The 19,998-nt window shown below is 45.7% G+C and overlaps 1 protein-coding gene and 1 long non-coding RNA gene across 5 annotated transcripts in view; one reads left to right on the top strand and one right to left on the bottom strand.

Moving 5' to 3' along the window:
- Positions 1-261: 261 nt before the first annotated feature.
- SERTAD2 (SERTA domain containing 2) overlaps positions 262-19,998 on the bottom strand; it is a 114,081-nt gene continuing 94,344 nt past the window's right edge. For all 3 annotated transcript variants that reach the window (XM_077915645.1, XM_077915646.1, XM_077915644.1), the window contains one exon: positions 262-5,690. In XM_077915645.1, coding sequence (XP_077771771.1) covers positions 4,706-5,686 — 981 coding nt within the window. In that variant the 5' untranslated portion in view covers positions 5,687-5,690 and the 3' untranslated portion in view covers positions 262-4,705. The remainder of the gene's footprint in view (positions 5,691-19,998) is intronic.
- On the top strand, positions 5,416-10,969 carry LOC144324273 (uncharacterized). 2 transcript variants are annotated; one of them, XR_013389792.1, is made up of 2 exons: positions 5,416-5,805; positions 6,280-10,969. It is a non-coding gene; the product is annotated as an uncharacterized LOC144324273 (long non-coding RNA). The 2 variants fall into 2 exon arrangements; XR_013389793.1 differs by having other exon boundaries at positions 6,556-10,969.

Consider the following 19,998-nt stretch of genomic DNA (forward strand, 5'->3'; position numbering starts at 1 on the left):
CCTGAGAGAGAGGGGCAGGAGCTGGACACCAGTTTTCATAGTCCCAAGTGGGTCAGCTCCCGCTGGGAAAGAGAAGTGAGAACGAGGAGGTCGAGAAGGGTCAAGGGGGGGTAGGAGAGCCAGGAGGCCGAGACAGTTTGAGAAGTTCAACAGCACCAACCCCAGCACAGGCCGCCGAGTGGGCCGTTCCTTCGCACAAGCAAACTGTGACACCCCAGCTGGTAGTGCTCCAGTCAGAAGCAAACTGCAAACACGCCTCTCTTCATCTTTTAACTGTTTATTGTATAATATAAAACTACAAAAGTAAGACTGCTCATTTCCATGTACATTTAATCTGTCCAATTGTTTAGATTACAGCCCGAACCTACGTGTGAATACAGCTATCTGGGTTCCGATGTAACGTCTGTAATATTGCATAGAAAAGGCACAGCTCTCAGGTCTGTGGGGGAAAGGTTACACCTCCTTTCTGACAAAAGCCTTCCTCAAAAACCATGCACCAAACATGTCACTATGTACATCTCTTCCAAAATCTTGTTTGTTTGCTTGTCTGGACTGCACTTCTCTTCCAAACTTGTTATCCCCAAAACACGTCCGAAATTTTTATTGGCTTTGTCTGCAATAGCATTTGATCCTGGCTAATTTTCAAGAACCATTTAGACTCATTCTTAGAAGCACTGAGAACAACTGTACACAAGCAGGACGCACACACCTCGCTGCCTTCGGCAGTTACAGGAAGTTAACCATTCACAGCCAGAACAGGTTAGGTATGCTCTTTTCAGTATTTTCGTAAAATGTATAAAGGTCCAATTTGTAACAGCAAGGTTTTGAAATTAAGACAATTCATACAGAGGGTAACAATCGCTGCACAAAGTAGAGTCTTTTTGTGTTTGTTTTTTTTTTTTTACATCTGTCATTTAAGAAGGCTGCCCTGTGGTATTCATAATTCATTGTTTACCACAAAGGTGGTTAATAAATTTAAGCTTTAAAAACGATCTGTAAGATGATACTTTGGCTCTTTGGAGCTTATTTATTTAAGAAATTTTCCTTGATTGACCTCAGGGCAGTTGGGATACTCCACGGGGATATGGCAATAAAAAGCTCAATTGATAAAGACACTCGAGGTGTAGCGGAGGCTCTGGCTAGTTCTCACCCTTGGGGGTGAACGAGGGTCTCAGTGTGGTTGCCCCTTCTGTCATCAAGAGAAAGTGTTACTAAAAAAAGTTTAAAAATATCAACCCTTTGATGCTTGATTTTCTTAAAAAAATTTGGAGGTATTAAAACATTCCTCATCCATACCTTTTGCATATTTCAAATAGACCTATACAGAGAAGAGGATAAAACTGAACGTGGACGGTGCATACAATGAGAAGATCCAGGGGTCTGGCTCGGACCCCCTTTGAACACAGACTGACATTCCTACAAGAGAATGAATACATTCCTACCATACATTCTGCACATGGTACGATCCAGATGTTGTTAGAGCTCCACAGTAAAATAAATATATTTACACAGAAAAAAAAGGAATAAATAACTTATGAAAAAAATCACTTCAAATTCAAAGCTCTTATTATTCTGCTCTCATCTTGTCATTTCATTGCACATCACTGTCAATAATTTTCCTCTCCCAGCCCCACCCAGCACGTCTTTCTCATAAAGGCACCTCAAACCGCCTGCCTGACTCCAAATGCCACACCATGTCCTTTAGAAAGGGGGAAGGCACTACAGCCAGGTGGCGTCTGGAAGCGCATCCCAACACTCAAACTGGGGCTTGGAGATCACACCCAGGCCCGCATTCTTCCCCATTGGGACGTCGCTTTGAAAAAAATAAGACAAAGATAACTTGGACGCTTGATGTTTTTGTTCTTCGTAAGATGGGCCATTAATTTCCCATGTCTTCCTCAACAGACCTGGAATATTGAGCATTTATGACAAGGGTGTCCAGCGTTAAAAAGCACTTGCCTGCTGTTGTTGGGGGGGTTTTGTTTTGATTTTGAAGCCCAGCCTTACAAATATGAGAGAGTCAGAGAACCATGTTTGGGCAACACTTTGCTGTGCTTATTTGAACTGTTGCCCAACATATGGGATTTGTTTAAACACACGATTTGCTAATCCAACCAAAGTACAGTTGTTCTAAGTTACTGTAAATCAGTTTTTAACAATGGCAAATCAACCGCCTTGCCCTGTTATTGTTCAGAATAATCAACACTATTGTGTCTGTGTACGTACGTATGTGTGTGCGGCATGTGGGGACTTTGCCGGGTTATCAGAAGGATGGTGTCTGGGCAGACTTGTTCTCCACAGGAAAAGGAAGCTCTTAAAATGGACAGGCACAGTGACACGGAAGCATCTACAACCACCCTCACCCTAACTGTATGGTCCCTGGTCCTGTCAAAGGAAATGACACATCTGCAGCAGTGAGAGGTGCCCAGGTGGAGGCTGCTTGTAGGAGAACAAGTGCAATTTGATCTGTTTCTCACTGCTCGGAGTTGACAATTAGCCTTTAAAAACACATTCAAATGGGGGAGGGGGGGAAGTAAATTCGATTATAGAAAAATTTAATCCTATCACACGCAAATCTTTTGCTTAAGTGAGCAGTTCCTTCATCACAAATGTATTTGCTTTGCCATGTGCATTATAAAAATAAAACTATCTATGGCTTGTTTAAAGTGCCATTTTATAAAGCTGTCTTATTTTAATTGGCCAGAAAGACTCAATTTTATCCATGGCAAGAAGTGAGCAGAATTGGTGACTGAATATTGACAAATGACCAACAACAAAGACAACAACAATAACACAAATCCCATAATTTAAAAATTCTTAAATAAATATAAAAGTTATTCCTAAAGAAGCCATCTGCATTTCAACAATATAAGGTTGTAACCAGCTAAAGTACCATTGGAAGAAAGAAAAAAAAAAAAAAACTGAAACGAAAAGGCCATCAACAATTTCGGCAACAAGCATGATACATTGCAAATGTTTTAAAATTAAATGTACACCGCTAGGAATAAAAAGCTACTTCTCAAGTGTCCTGGGGGTGGGGGTGGGGGGTGGAGTGGAGGGGAGGCAGGGGTAAGGAGGAGGAACATGCATAGAAAGTCCTGTCTGTGTATTTGGGTAAAACAGCCTTGTAAAGTGTAGTTGAAGCGGTTGATTCAAGGAAGCAACCAGACTGGAAGCTGTGACATAATGGTACCAACTCCAGGTTCAAGAGCCAACGGATGTTACAAGACAGCATCCCTGGCCGGGCCGAGGTGAGCTGAGCTCACTGTGGTGATCATCAGGATGCCATTTTCAGCACTTAGCAACAGAGGGAACAAAAAGCTCTAGGGAAGGGAAGCTGGAAAAGACAATTGAGCAACACAGTGGATGGATGCCTTCTGGGGTAGTTTCTTCCTTGCGAGCCCTAAGCATTGCAAACAGGGTTTAGTTCCACGAAGAGGTCGGTTTCTTTTCAGAAAATTTTGTTCTCATGTAAAATTTCAGGTCATTGTAAAAATTATGCCAAAAGGGAAAGATCTGGGTTTCTGTCTAAAAAAATAAGAACAATTAAAAGCACAAACTTGGCATAAATACGGTGAGTATTCGGTAGCCTTCCCCTCCAGAGAGGGAGCTAAAGAGAACCATCACTTCAACCCCCCCCCCCCTCCCCCGAGCTCCAAGGCCATCTCCCGCCAACTGCTGAATGCAAGTTTGATGAGCGGATATGGCTCTGGCTTTGGAAGTCACAGTGCTGGCGGGTGTTCATGCCAGGGGGTCGGTCGCCTGTGGGATTTGGGTGTGATGCATCGCCTGGCCCTTTCTTAAAGCAGTGTGTGTGTGTGTGTGTGTGTGTGTGTGTTTGCATTTGGGGACATCGACTGCGGATTAATTTGATCCAATTTTCTCTTTGCACCAAACACATATAAAACATTACAACTCTATAAAAGTACAAGTGCAACTTGTACATCTGAAGTTTTGCAGGAACTATGTGAGCAAATCCTATCAAAATAGCTATCTCATATGTATAAACAGCATTTGTTTTTAGAAAAACAATATCATAAACTGCAGAATCTGTACAAAAATATAAAATAAATTTGGGCAGCAGTTTCTAAACAGCCATGTAAATGCAACACTTAGGAGGAGTAGTTAATGCCTCTAAAAAGGCTGAATTGCCAAGTCAACCTATACAGGGCGAAAAATGCCAGAAAAGGTACTGAGATTATCTAAATAATATATATATATATTTTTTTCTCTTTTTACCTCTTGCAATAAAACTTATAGAAAAAATAGACAAATATGCACATGCAATTTACAGCTTTTCCAACTTCTTCCTTGTGCTTCACTTGAACTGTTTGTCTTTTGTCATTCGGCATAGCCACGTGGTCTTCAAAGGTGTTCCTTCCTATTCCAGGGCAGGTAGGTCTCTGGGAACCACTCGAAACGGCGTATTGAAAGTGGTCCTACGTGGATGAAGGCACTCCAACTCTGCTCAAAGCAAAAAAAAAAAAAAAAAAAAAAAAAAAAAGAAAGAAAGAAAAAAAAAGGAAAAGAAACAAACAAACAAAAAAATACCCCAAAAACAAACTAGTGTGATCCTCGAGTAAAACGATCTTCTCTGGAAAAGGCAAGCAAGGGCGCATGCGCAGTGCGGAGAGCTGAGGGTGCGCGCCGCCGCCGCCGCTGCCGCCGGGCGGGCGGGGCGCGGGGACGCCGGTCCGCGGGGCCCTCAGGAGCCGACCAGCACCTCCATGATGTGGTCCAGCTCCGTGAGGTCCATCTTGAAAGGCTGACTCGGGGCGACCGGCTGGCTGCTGTACGGGGCCAGCGTCTTGAGGAGGTCGTCCGCCGACACCGACACCGGCGCCATCTTGGAGGCCGTCCCCGCCGCCGACGTGCAGGGGTCGAAGTCGTACATGGACGTGTCGATGTCGGCGAACAGGATGTCGTCCAGGGTCAGGTCCGTCAGGAAGCCCGTGGACGTCGTGATCTCAAAGTTCCCGGGCAGAGGGTCCATGAGCTTCGGGTCGTCGGGCTTGGCGGCCGCGCCGCCCCTGGAGCCGTCGGGCCCCGCCGCCGCCGCTGCCGCCGCCGCGGCCCCGGGGGAGGTAGGTGTGGGGCACAGCTCCTCGATCTCGTCCAGCGCGGAGGCGAAGCTGTCCTTCTCGGGCGCCGGCGGCGGCGGCGGGGGGGGCGGGGGCGGCGGCGGCGCGGGGGCCGGCAGTCTGAGGGGAGCCGCGGGCGGCGCGGCCGGGGAAGTGCAAAACGTGCCGTCGTCGTCGTCCTCGAGCAGCGAGGCGGGCGTGAGGCAGGCGTCCAGGGGCGTAGTGCTTCCGAGGTCGCCGCCGGCCGGCGGGGGCGGGGCCGGGGCCGGGGCCGGGGGCGGGGCCTCCCGGTAGCTGTCGCTCAGCGGGCCGGGCGGGGGCGGGGGCGCGGGCGCGGCGGCGGCGGCGAGCGCGGGCCTCAGGCTGCCTTCCTGCTTGAGCTCCTCCTGGATGCGCCGCAGCATGTTGTTGATGAGAACGGTCTTTTGCAAGCTGGGCTCCGTGAGGGGCCTGTGGTTGTAGAGCTTCATAAGGGAAATGTTGAAGATAGTCTGGCGCTGTAAGGTGTAAGACACCTTGGACGGACCGTCGGAGGGAGCCAGGATTTTGCCTTCCAGCCCATCTTCATGCTCGTCAAACTTCCGTTTTTCCCCTTTACCCAACATATATCTGCAGAGGAGAAAGGAAAGGGAGCGGCATCAACCACACGGAAACTCATCATTTTCTGCCCTAAAAGGGACGCCGATTCGGGGTTCGGGGCTTGGACTTCAGTTGCTTGCCCCAGGTTGGTGAGAAGACACGAACTGGCGGGGCAGGGCGTGTGTGTGTGTGTGTGTGTGTGTGTGTGTGTGTCTGATGGAATGCGAGAGCATTGGGAAATCTACCTTTGTATGCTGGTGGAGCAATTTTTATCACTAGGTAGTCTGGTGAATGTATTTCTTGAGAAATGTGTACGACACGGACAAGTTAAACGTTACCATGGAAACCATGATTTTGACTTTCTCCACTCGTGCGCTTGCGTTCGCCTGCCTAACATTACCATGCAGGTTCAGTTTCCCTCCCCCAAACAGATTTATTTTTAACGCCCAAGAAAACACCTACAATGCTATGACCTAACAGATAAAGGTGTCCCAGATTACAGCTTGAACACGTCTCGAAGGATTAAAAGGACCAAGGTGGGAGGGGGGGGGGAAGGGGGAAGAGGAGGGCACACACAATTTTGCTAGAACCCTGTGCAAAACGTCTTTTCCTTCCTCAGCATGCACAGAGCTTTTCTGCCTGTTGGGTGACATGTGGCCTAGCACCCGGCCTGGGTTAAGTGACCACAGCGATGGAGCAGCCACCGCTTCTCAGCCCAGAATAAAGTGGAGGAATGTGGCTTTCCCAGCCCAAGCGCCAGTGGCTCAATTTGATTGCGTACAGTTAACGTCTGACTGCAACCGCACGAATTTAAAAGTAATTTGTTCTGATTATAAGACCTGCTGTTTGAGTACGTGAGACATTTCATAACAAAATACCTACTGTGATTCCACAGATACACACGTGCTTCGGAAAAGAGCCAACCACCTCATATCTCAGACCTTGACATTTGGGAATGGCGTGAGTTTTAACACCTGCCCTGCCTCACCTGCCGCTCCCTGCCTATGCCGCTGCCTCCTTGCCTGCTCTGGCCTTACTGAGGACTCCCTCGGCCGGCTGCACCTTCTGGAGAGTGTTCCTTCCTTTCAGAACTTCTACCGTCTAAACAGAACAACTGTTCTGTTTAGTTCTGTTTCAGTACAACTGCAAGCCCACTGGTCTTTGCCTCACAGACCTCACTTTCTAACCATTTAATCAGGAAAGTTGTTCTCCTGCTGTCCAGACCAGAAGACGTGGTTCTCATTAAGCCGGGCCTGTGCTTGCTCCCCCAGCCCGTCTGCAGCACTTACCCACAGGCGAGTGTTAATCCTCTCCTGGGTGCCACTCACTGATATCTTCATATACAAGTAGTTTGTACTTATCCAATTTTTCTTCTAAAAGCGACTTGCCTTTTACTGAATTGCTTCAGCTGATTTTGATGGAGCCTCATTCAGTCTTTATATTTGTTTACTCATTCTGCATCTATGCTGTCGTGGGCACTCTGCCAGAAAGTGGGTAGTCCTGCCAATGAATAAAGCCTGGTCTTCAAGGGGCTGAATATCATCTCCTACACCTCATTAGCATTTTGAGTTGAGTCTCATCCTAAAGGAATAAAGCTAACCATAATAAAACCTCACAGATCTTCCTTGCAACACTTTGTTAAGGAAGACCACGCCACACCACCCCCCATCCCTCCAAGGCGGACAAACATGCAAGTGGGTCACAGGACACACGAGTTCCACTTGCAGTAGTCACTGCCTTCACGTGCCTCAGTCCCCAGGAGAGAGAGACAGCCGCAACCCATCAACGTCAGAATCAGCTTGCGAATTTATTAACGTTCATAAAGAATGTACAGTTACTTGTATGAAACACTCTGCCTTATGTAAACATTAAGAAAATGGATGTCAATCACAAGGACCAAAGACCTGTCCCATAATGTTCTCTGAGGCAAGGAAGATACGCTAGTAATAACTCTTATATCTACTGCTCCACATGACAAAAACATTTCCTACTGTTTAGTGCTAAAAAGTCATTTGTATATATACTTTGCATAGAACATTTCCTATCTAAAGTATCTGTGCTCATTTAAACTTGAGTGTGAATCAGAGACGAGGTGATTCCATTTCACGTTACAAAACACTTTTTCCTTTATGCCTTAGAAGTGTTACTGGACGACTGTGTTTTGAAACAGTTATACTATTTGTATCTGTTTAAAATTTAACCTTTAAAATACTCACTTCTAGGAAAATTCCATTTTTGCCAAAGAGCTCACTGAGCATGTGTAATTCTCATTATAAGGCTATAAAATGGTCTATGTTACTGGTTACAGGTAATCGCACCTGATACATGTAAACCTGTGCAACAGTACACATATGCATATAAATACACTCTAAAACAGTGTTTCTCAAAGTGTGGTCTGTGGAAGGTGCCAGTCTGTGAACTGTTACTGGCCCCTGACGAGTTAAACAGAGATACTGTGTTATTTAGAAACTTTTACAGCAAATTTACAGAATAATTGTATATCTGTATATCTAATTTCTAAAATGGGGCTTCCATTTTTGTCTTTGTACTTTGATTTCACTTCTCTAGTAAGTATTTTTATGTTTTACTAAAGTATTCATCTATGAAGGAGGAAAAAACAAGATGATCCTTTATCACAGAAAGTTTGAGAAGCACTGTCCCCAAATGTTAACCAAAAACAAATAACAAACAACTAACAACAAATTACAGCAAAGACTTTCCTTTTAGTCATCGATACAGGATTGTCTTTTTTAAAGAATTGGTGCCAGGATAAACAATACTTTCTCAATAACTTTCTCAGCAAGGATTACTTACTTCTCTAGAAATAATTACTGAATGAATAAAACTCGAATATTTACCAAGCATGCAGTACTATGGGCATTTAGCAGAACTCCCACAGCTGAAGGAGACGGGTGGCGATGTTTTGGATGAGATTTCAAAGTGAGAAGCACTTAATTTCCAAGTAGAATGATCCAGCTGGTCATAGCTGTGTGATAATCCTAATGATTTAGGAACAGCCTGGTAAGATGTTGTAATGCTGGAAGGGGAAGGTGGAGGACCCTCGTAAGCAGGATAGACAAATCGAACCTTGGATGCTTTTCAAGTGTGTAAATAAGAACCCATGATAGAGTGTGTCTCAAAGCAGGTTTGCCTTCATTTCTCTATAGCATTTTATGAGGCAAAACTGGCTCCACACACCCAGTGAGATTGCAAAACGCACACGATCCTGAGTCGTATTCCTGATTCTATCTACCTTGTTATCAAAAGGAAGAAAATGCAACAATATAATAAAAACAGCCCCACGTTTTCCCTTAAAGACTTTAAATTAAAAAGAAATTTTGTTAAAGGTCAAAGTTTTTCCAGAGTTTGCTTTAGCACATCGTCTGAGTCCGGTCTTCCCACTGACCACGTTCAGAGGAGGCCTCCAGCTCCCGGAGTGGGAGGTTTTGAGAACTCTCACTCGCAGCGCAGTAAGGGTGTTAATGACCACCTTCTGGAGCAGGGCACGCTTCAAAGAAGACGAGACAAGCCACTCAAGAACCTGAGGGCAAAGCCAAATGGTGTCTCTGGGCCTGGAGCTGGGCTGGCCAAAGCCAGGGTCAGCAGCTCCTCAGAAGCCTCTTTTCCCCAGGCACGCGAAGAAAATAACAATAGCTCTTGAAAGCACGCCTAGTGGAGACGCACGTGACCTTTTAAAAGGCCTCACTAGGCTGCAGCTTGAAGATGAAGCAGTAGCTGGGGCTCATTTAAGGGAACCCTGGGGCAGGGGGTGTTCCGCTGTTCCTGCCTCAGAGGCCCCGGCTGGGGACAAGGGGCCTGCCGTCCACTGAAAGGAGGGGCTTGTGACAAGTGTGGCTTCTAGGCCATCCAGAGCCCTGACCCCCCTCTTTGTCTCCTCTCTTGGCTTGTGAGGACTTAAGCCCAAAGCGCATGTCTTCTACCCAAGTTTTCAAAGATCCAAGACCAACCCTAGAACTTGAGGGCTGGTTAGAGACCTCCTCACATGGAGGAAGGAGGTGGCTGCTTCCTCCCTTTTCTGCCCCTCCAAAGGAGCCGAAAGCCAACCACAGGCACTCTTCTCTTGGATATCCGGTGGTTCTTAATATAAGCTTCTTGAGATAAAACACCCTTCTTTCCAATAAACCTGTTAGAAACAAACTTCTAGCGTACTGATTCTCTTAACGTAAATTTTAGCAAGTATTCACTACAGCAAACTAAGTTTTGAAAATAAAGAGTGAAATTCTTGAATACCAACATAAATGAAAATGTCTCTTTGGGGTTTTCTAAGAAGTTTAATACTGAATACAACTCTGTACACCAAACCTGGCTTTCAGTTGCACAGCTTTCACCAGAAAGGACCCTGCCCTCAAAAGGTACAATCTGCCTGGACAGAAGATCAAAAGTAACAAAGGGTCACTAGGGCTGTCTTCGGAAGAAGGAGGACCAGAAACACAGGGGCTGATTTTACCTCACTCTGGAGGGGTTTGCACTTCCAGATTTTACTTTATTTATTTACTTATTTGAGAGAGAGAGAGAGAGGATAACGTTATTTTTCAGCCCTTAACTCTGTAACTCAACAGTATCAAACTACTTTCACCTTTTTAAAAGTTAAAGTTCTTAAAAAAAATTCAAAGTTCTATATTTACTATGGTATATATTTATTAAGAATTTAAACTCTTTTGAACTATGAGAGAGAGAGAGAGAGAGAGAGAAGTGGGAGGGAGAGAATCTTCAGACTCCCACTGACCCTGGAGTGAGGTGGGGCTGATCCCAGGACCCTGAGATCACAACCGGAGGAGCCCTGGAATCAGCAATCAAAAGTCGCCTCCTTACCTGAGACTGAGCTACCGAGGTACCCCTGCACTTCCAGATTCTGAGTGACATCCATAGCAAGGTTATTATGGGCTGGGGTGATAGGAAAGACTTTTGGAGATAGGATTTGAGATTTAAATTTAAGGCGGGATTGCCTCATAATGCCTGTTTCCTACTCCAGATGGTAAGCTCTATGAGGGCACAGACTCCGTTGCATTCATCTCTGGATTCTCAGGACAGGGCAGTCCCCAACACACACAGAAGATGCCCCATAAGTAATTCCTGACCAGGGACACCTGGGTGGCTCAGTGGTTGAGCATCTGCCTTCAGCCCAGGGCGTGATCCCGGGGTCCTGGGATCGAGTCCCACATCGGGCTCCCTGCAGGGAGCCTGCTTCTCCCTCTGCCTATGTCTCTGCCTGTGTGTCTCTCATGAATAAATAAAACCTTAAAAAAAAAAAAAAATCCCTGGCTAAATGAACGGTAAATGGAAAGAATGAGGAAAGCCTCTGAAGGACAGCCAGAGAACTGTAAGGCAGAGACAGAGATGTGTGTGTCTTTCCCTGAGTGTGAACTGTGCATGGGAGGGAGGGTCTGAGGAGGAGGAGAACTGAACAGACCTCCCAGGTGACAGCTGTACGGGGCGGGACCTCGTAAGGCAACTCGGCTGGATTGAGGCACGTCGGGTGGGCAGGGAAACCTTAGCTCTCAGAAGGCTGTCTCGTGAATGAATGCCTGTCACACTTCTCGAACATGGGGAGCATCCGACCCACCTGAGGGCTTGTAACACAGAATGCTGGCCCCCTTGCCGCTAAGATTCTCATCTAGCACATCTAGTGTGGGAACCCAAGAATCTGTATTTCCAGGTTTACAAGTAATGCTGGTCTGGGGACCCTATTTTGAGAACCACAACCACCTCTTTTCCCTATCTGGCCATTTCATGTTTAAGCCTGTGGATATTTTTACCCAATTAATCTTGAGTCCAAAGGTCTTCCCTATTTGTGTCTAAGCAAGTAAGGAAAAAAAAAGAAATGAACAGTGCCTTTGCAATGGCAACTGACAACTGACATTAAAAAAAAAAAAAAAAAAAAAAAGCCTATGCAGAATTAAAGGGTCTTCAGTTTAACTTTAATGGTAAAGCCCAGCTTCTCAGCCTAATGCATCAGATCCCACTGGCTCAGTGGGACCCAGATTCTTCTTGGCTGTGATCTCAGAGTATAAGCTAGTGAGGCCTTAACCCCAGTGTCCAAAACGGAACTGAAACAGTACCTCTGTGTTACCCATGTGTTAAAAGGCTGACGTTTCATAGCTTTTGAATTGTTAAGGCATTAAGGAAAAAATGCAAACTCAATAAATAAATAAATAAAGTTCTTTTTAACTCCATGTTTTTCAACTTTTTAAAAGCTGTGCCTTAAAATTAAAAAAAAAAAAACACCCTCTCCTTTAATGCTATTTGAACTGTCAAACATAAGTATTATATTTAAATTAAGACTATTAAATCTAGGGACGCCTGGGTGGCTCAGCAGTTTAGTGCCTGCCTTGGGTCCAGGGCGTGATCCTGAAGTCCCAGGATCAAGTTCCACATCGGGTTCCATGCATGGAGCCTGCTTCTCCCTCTGCCTGTGTCTCTGCCTCTCTCTGTGGGTCTCTCATGAATAAATAAAACCTTTAAAAAAAAATAATATTAAATCTACTTTTGCAAACTACCACCTCTGTCACCCACCCACATCCCCACCCTCCCAACAACCCGTTGCTTTAACCTGCAGGCTTTCCACAGCACTCCTAGGGACAGGCCCCAGCCCCCCCGTCTCCCCCGCAGCATCCCTGGTCCTGTGGGGCCCTGAATGGGAAGTCTCCTCAGCCTACCAGGAGGGCTGACTTTCTGACTATGTGCTGGTCCAAAAAGGATGTAGATCATTTCTTCAAAACACCTCAAGGCCGAACTGGTTCATACCTTGTATGCATTTTCAAGAGCCTGTTCCAATTTCTTTTCGACTAGTAAATAAAAACTAGAAATCCAGTGTTTTCCCTTCTCAGGAGTGTTAGCAGGCTTCACGATTGACATGTTGTTTTAAAAGTCAGTTAAGGAGGCAGAGCTAAGCCATGATGTCTGCAGTCAGGGAAGGGTAGGTGGGGCGGGGGGCATTGCTCCTGGGGGGCCGGTCACCAGCCTGCAAACCTGGGGTCTGTGCGTGTGTTCGTGTGCATGCTATACTTTCAAAAAACATGTTTTAAAAATACAGTTAAGGGATCCCTGGGTGGCGCAGCGGTTTGGCGCCTGCCTTTGGCCCAGGGCGCGATCCTGGAGACCCGGGATCGAGTCCCACGTCGGGCTCCCGGTGCATGGAGCCTGCTTCTCCCTCTGCCTGTGTCTCTGCCTGTGTCTCTGCCTGTGTCTCTCTTTCTCTGTATGACTATCATAAATTTAAAAAAATTATAAAAATACAGTTAATAGCTCTTGAGAAAAAGGCTCCCAGTTCAAAGGGGAGCTTTGGAAGCCGTATCCCTAATCTCTTCAACTGTATCCTGCAATGTGACCGCTGGTTGCTGAAGGTACAGAAGTACCAAAGCTGACGCTAAAAAGCATAAAAACGAGACATTTACAGTGATGCCAACAATTCAGAACCATGGTTTGATCTCATGGATCAACTTCATCTGAAGAAAACAAGAACCTAAGACAAAATGTGTGACAAGTGTCTTCAGAAAGGCTAGCAGGGGCTATTTCCTCATCTGACATCCTGTGCTGCCAAAACCCACAGCCCTTTAAGTGGAAACACACACAATCTTTCAGTTTCTTTTGGGGGTAGTAGTAGAAGGAAGGAGTGCCCTTGGCAAAAATCATTGTGTGTGCGTGTGACAGTCGACCAAGACCCAAAGCGAGGCTGGCCAGAGAAATGGCTCAGAGACAACTTCTGAGCACGGAATATTCTCATTTCTCTTCTCCTCCCCCCATATACTTGCCTTAAGATGCATTCTGGGTCCTGTGTTTGAGGTGGTCCAAACAGAGAACTTCTGTGCCTAAGAAAGGACACCTCCCACCGGCCACAGGGCACAACTCTGAGAAATGGTTCTCCTGTCAGACTGTCACACAGCAACTCCCAGGCAGGACGGAAAAGCCGGATCCAACTGGGGGGGGGGGGGGGAGCCACACTTGCTTAGACAACTTTTTACACTGGTAAAATAGTACACCTTAAAAAACACACAGGACTCAGAAATCTGATAATGTCTACACTTTTTAACACCCTCCCTCCCCCAAGTAACAACAGAACACACCCAGAAACAAAAAGCAAAAAGGCCACCCTATAAAGGACGCGGTAGGTTGAGGGGTGGCGGGGGCAGGCGGACAGGATCACGGAAACAGCAACAGGAACAGGCCCAGTCCTCCAAGGGCTCGCCACCCACGGCTGTGCCGATCGCCACGCTGCTCCTGGAGGTGGTAACAGAACCCCCAGCTCGGGGTGGGTGGTGGCGTGGGTGGGGGAGACCGGGCGGAACCAGCCCTCCCAAAGGCGGCCTTCAGACCCCAAAGTGACTGCCTCTGGCCTCGGGGAGTGGCGGAAACAGGGGCAAAATTCCAATGGGGAGCAAGCCTCTCTGCTTATTACAGGCAGGGCCAGGACTCCCAGAGGACAGGGGACAGTGTCAGTAACAGAACCCCTAAAGCTGCCCGCACTGGGAAGGGGTTTTGCTTTGTGTGTGTGCGTGTGTGTGTGTGTGTGTGTGTGTGTGTGTGTTTTAAACAGAGCAAAAAAAAAAAAAAAAAAAAAAATCCAACCGAAGCTCATCCAGGATGAGGTCCCTGCAGTAACATCCATGCTAATTGGTAAGTAAGACAAAGCCTCCCCTAACAAATCAGCAATGTAATTATGAAGCCAGTCACTAGATGAAGCCAGTTAGGCGCGCTCGGGCGCTATTCTGAAGCTGTAACCCGACACCACTGTTTGCCGCGGCGCCTCCTCCGGCTCTGCCCGCTGCGCTGGGGTCTGGGGGGGCTCGGGGGTCTGGGGGGACACCCCCCCCCCCACTGCACTGCCTTGGGGACCCAGGCAACAGTCCTCTCGGCTTTCTCGACAGCGCCTTAAAGCCTAGAGATAAAACCCAAACCCGGCCAGGGAGTCCGCCTGTAACTAAATTGAAAAACATAAAAACAAAAAACTTTTACTCTCTGCGAATGAATGTCTTCTGAAGTCCACATTTTAAGAAACTCCAGCTTTCCCTCTCAGGAGTTTTACTTCCAAACTTCCGTGAAACTGGGGACAGTTTCAGACACAGTTGGTTTGTCAAATATAATCTTTTCTCTTGGAAAAAAAAAAAAAAGCAGAAATTTAAACCTGGACAACTAACTGCGTTTAGCAGGCAAAACAGACTCAAATTCTGGAAGAGAATGTTTCAAGTAAATATTTCTTTGGAATATATTATGGCCTTGCTAATAAACATCTGGAAAGAAAAATGGTCTTTTCAGAATGTAACTGTTCAGTAGTATAAAGGGTTTCTAATAGCCTCCTTATTGGTTCCTCCACCAGCTGGGCATTTTAGTTCTAAGCTAACCCTGAAGAAACTGGGGACACCAGTCACCTTCTTCCAAAGACAGTGGAAATGCTAACTATTTAGTTTATTTTACCTGGGGATTCTGGCTAAAAGCACCACACCCTTAAAATAAAAGACTAAGCAGAAATATACAGATTCCTAAGTTGAACAAAAACATAACCAATACATGATGCCTGGACTTGCTTTAAAATGCTCTAGAAACAAACAAACAAACAAAAAACCGGTCATGGAGCTGAAATAAAATCGACAAAAACGTCGACAACTATTGAAACCGGGTAATAAGTACAAGGGGATGCGTTGCACTCTACTTTTCGGGTGTTTGGAATTTTCCATAATAAAAAGTTAAAAACACCCTCCCAACGCCACGCGTCCATACAGACGTTTAAAATCCCACGAGTGAAAAATCAAGTAAGCGCAATACATCAATTGCACCGTCGGCGAGAACTCTCCATGACTCGATGGTGAGCTTCCCCAGAAGGCGGCTGTCGAGGCCGAAGCCGATGCCGGGTAAACAAGCAAGCCCGGGGCAAGTCCACTCCTCTCCAGCTCCGAGAAGAGGCGCAGGCACAGCCGCGAGGGGGCGCGCCCGGCAGCGACCTGGGGATCTCCCCAGGCCCGCACAGGCCAGGAGGGGGGCCCCACGGGCCAGGCCGCGCGGGACCCTGCGAAGCAAGCCAACAGCCCTGCCAAGACCCGACTAAGTCATGTTGGGCTACGGGTCAGGCTCTGAAAATGCTGTCCTGAGAGAAAGGCCGTTGCCTGTACCCAAGTGACACTTGCCGTTTCAAAAACCACAGGTCGAAACCCCTGGAGGAGTCCTGAAGTGAGAACGCACAACAGCAGCAACAAACATACAAACATACAAACCCAAGTCAGGACTTGGGAGAAGCCAACAGTTCAGAATTTCCAGGGGAGGGGGTGGATCCTAAAGTGGACTCCCAACCACACCAGGAGTCCGTCTTGGTGTCAGCATTAAGAATTGTACTAGTATTGAAAAGCCTTCGATAATCCTAGTGCTTCTTCAGAACAGTGCTTCCACGCTAAACAGACAGCTGCTTCAGGCAGTTATTTGGGAAAACTTCATAAAGGATACGGGGAGGAGCCATTTAATTGTAAAATGTAACAAAGTTAACCTTAGATAATGAAACCAGTTACTGTGTAACTAGCTTGCTGAAGTTTTTTTTTCTACTCAAATTACAAGTTGTGGTTCTATGATGCTGTATGTTCCACAATAATGTCCATGAGCCATGAACTATTATCACCAATCTTTCCATTTGAAACTTTATAAACATATTATTTTTATAATAATTTATTACAATTGTTAGAATTACGATGCTAATTCATACTAATTGGGTGTCAGGAACATCTTTTAACATGCTGAATCTAAAGACTCATAATCAATTAAGGGAAAAAATTCTTAGACTTCAATTTCTTTCTTTCCCTTGAGATAATGTGTCCGTATAGGCGAGGCGGCCTTGCTCCACCCCCATTCCCGCGCATAATGAAAATATTTTTTTCTCCTGTATTTATAATTGCTTGGATGGGATTCTGGTATCAACTCTCCTGTAGCGTCTTTTCCCCAAAGATACCTTGTTTTTCCCCTCACGTTAGAGACCCTTAATAAACAATGTCAAGGGGAATAAAAAGGCTTAGGGTAGAAACCAGATGCTTTGCCAAAAGTTAAGTGACAGTTTTTTTGTATGTTTTCTTTTAAAGAGAGCCATCGGATATATTAAACAGTCACCCTAAAACAGGCCAATGTAATTTGTTAGAATGAATCTGTATATTAAAAAAAATTGCATCTTTAGTTAAAACAAAAGGTTGTCTTCCAGGCTTTGTTAGCCAACTACTTGCCACTGAAACTAACAAAAACTAAGCATGTTACTTACATCAGGAAGCATTTCTATGCAAGTGTTTCTTATGGACTATGAAGGTTTTTGGTTTTTTGTTTTATTTATTTATTTACTTTAAAAAGATTTTTTTAATTTATTCATGAGAGACTCAGATAGAGAGAGGCAGAGACACAAGCAGAGGGAGAAGCAGGCTCCCTGCAGGGAGCCCGATGCGGGACTCGATCCCGGGTCTCCAGGATCACGCCTTGGGCTGAAGGCAGGTGCCAAACCGCTGAGCCACCCAGGAATCCCTATGAGGGGTTTTTAAACTCAAATTCAGAATGCTTTATTACTGTAAAAAAAATCATTTTAAAGAAGACAGGTTATAAATATGCCTCACAAATATCGAACAAATTTTGTCTTTTAACTTCCACATGCAGTCTAGTTATTTTTTAAAATTCACTTAATGAGTAAAACTGAACCCTGTACCGTAATGGTCCAAATCTGGTTTCCTTAAAAGAAATTTCTACAACAAGACATACATGAGAGGATAAAAACTAACTGAAGGTATAGGATAACAGAAATATACTTAAGAGACACATGAGAGGGAGTAAACTATGGAGGGTGCAGTCCCATATGAGTGACATCCATACTTGGCATGTTTATTTTAGTTACTCCTAAGAATTAGGCAGGCTAGTGATAAGGTTTTACAAAGACAATTTAAACTTTATATCATATACTTGAATAATTTCACAAAGTAGAAAAAAACAGACAAACTAAACCAGAGAGCAGTAGATGATGGTTTGTAAATATGGCCAGCATTCATTTTTAAAAGTAATTTTGGGGCTACCTTGAGATAAAACCTATTTCTTTATGAGGACTTCTGCATATTGATAATTAAAGACCCATGGAATGGAAAGTCACTTGGTGGAAGACAGCAGGAATAGCCAGAGTACCACACTGAACGTGGTAAGTATAGTTTTCTACGGAACCGACCTCCTAACACTTCAAAGACCTTCAGTGACCCCTAAGCACAGCCTTCCTCCAGCCTACTGCACTTGCTACCCCTAACATGCCGTTCGCCCTGCCTATCTTCAGGAGTTTCAGAAGCAAGAAGGCAGGTGCCACTGGAAGAATCCACGCTTTGAGTCTGTAAACCGCTCGAGCTAACGATCGTCACCAGGTGAAATCGATTTTATTTTACGTTTCCATATGCGGTAAAACATATTTTTAAAAAATCAGCCTGTTTTAAAAAGTACTCGGAAAAGAACATCACCAAATTCATGCCAAGCAGAGAGGCAGCACAAACATTTCTTCTTCAGCTGCAGACCACAGAGTTCAAATGCACATGGAGGCTCCCTCCAAGGAGAGAAATCTGAAAAGCAAATCTGTCACATGCGTTATTTTAAAATGGGCTAACCACTCAGGGAGGATCAGTTTAAAACAGTTGCCACCTTGTTATCTCAGTTAGTGTGGCTAGAGTTTTATGCAAACCTGTTTTGGGGTAGAGATGACCTTGGGACTTTGAGATTCCCTGAGTTCAACTCCGGTAACACTTCTAAACACCAGGGTGGGGTGCTCCAAGCCCCAGGAGCTGCGGCGTGGCGTGGAATGATAAGCAGCCACCAGGAGAGGAGAGCAAGGAGCTAAAGGTTGATCTGCAGCAAGCAAGTGGCATATCCGTGTGTAACTCTGTGACCGTGGCACATTCAAGTAGTTCTTTTTTTCTTTTGTTCCACGGATTCACACAGCCCTCTCTAACCATGAGTGTGCCTACAGAAAATGCCCTTAAGAGCCGGAATCCCTTCCCTTCACTATTCCACACGGAACACCCTAGAACCACAGAAGATGCCTGGTGTAGGGGGCTTCTTGGCAGTTAACCGCCTATGAAGCTTATTACGGCAAAAACCTGAGAACCGCTTGGTAACTCTGCAAAGTTACAGGTTCTTGCAGGGAGACAGAAAGATAGTAATTCAGACATGAATCAGTTTTAAGAATTTAGGTTTGCTGCTACCTGGAGTCACCAGAGAAACAAAGCTGCCTTTGGGCACCTAAAACTAGTCAGACCTGCTGTAGCGGTTGCACGGTGGTGGCTCGAGCTGCCCTCCGCTCTCCTCCCTCCAGCCCCCGCCCCGCGCATCCGCATAGCTCGCTTCCCCCAGGGCGGTGCCGGGCCGGGCACACTCACCCCTCGTCCTGCCATCCCCGTCCCAGGCCTGCCTGTCCCTGGCCGGCCAGGCCTGCTCCGAGGCGGGCCCAGCGCTGCACGCCCAGTGGGTGAGTGCAAGGGGAGGCCACACGGGCCAGCAGATGCCCGGCTCCTTTCTGAACCCAGGGCGGCCAGGGGGACAGAAGACAGCTTGTGCGATCCTGGGTTCCTAAAATACATAAATCAAATAAATGGTGGTGTCCGTGTCAGTGAATCCTGGCAGGTATTTCCAGTTGAGTTCAGACGAGGGACAGAAGACTTTGACTGGAGACGAATGAGCCTTTCCAGGTTTTGGAACCCTCAGAACCACAAAGAGAGCCGAATTTCCAAAAGGGAATTTGCACTGTCTTGTCTCAAGTGCTGAGGGGAAGTGAGAAGCATTGGTTTTGTTCTAGTAAAAGTCATATGTTTTCAAAGATACTGTGATTTTTTATTTTGAAATTTTTGTGTTTCAATGAAAATTTTTTTAGACTGCCAAGCATGTTTTTGTTTGTCTCATGATCTTCAGGAAAAAAAGAAAGAAAGAAAAAGAAAAAGAAAAAAAAAAAAAAAGCACAAGGCATCTATTTATTACCCAGAATAGGAATGTCGTCTTATTGGCCTGACATATGCCATTCACAGATTCATACAAAGAATGAACTGCCACACAGTGCTCATGGAGAAAGACACTGCTCCACACAATGAGTGATGGGCGCTCCAGGGGACAGTTCTGTTCACAGGGTTTCCCAGCATCTGCACAGAGGGCAGAAGTTTGCTTTTCATACCAATTGCACTGGCCATTGGAGACAATTTTTTTTTTTAAAGACACGCCAACTTTGGTGAGTAGCTGTTTCCTTCAAGAATATTAAAACTAAATATTCACATACTTCTTAAGCAGGAGTCCTAGCTTATGGGTTTCTATCACCTGTTTAAGTAATAAGTATTAACAGTAGGTAGAA

This window comes from Canis aureus, chromosome 11 (genome assembly GCF_053574225.1).
Source record: "Canis aureus isolate CA01 chromosome 11, VMU_Caureus_v.1.0, whole genome shotgun sequence".
Lineage (NCBI taxonomy): Eukaryota > Metazoa > Chordata > Mammalia > Carnivora > Canidae > Canis > Canis aureus.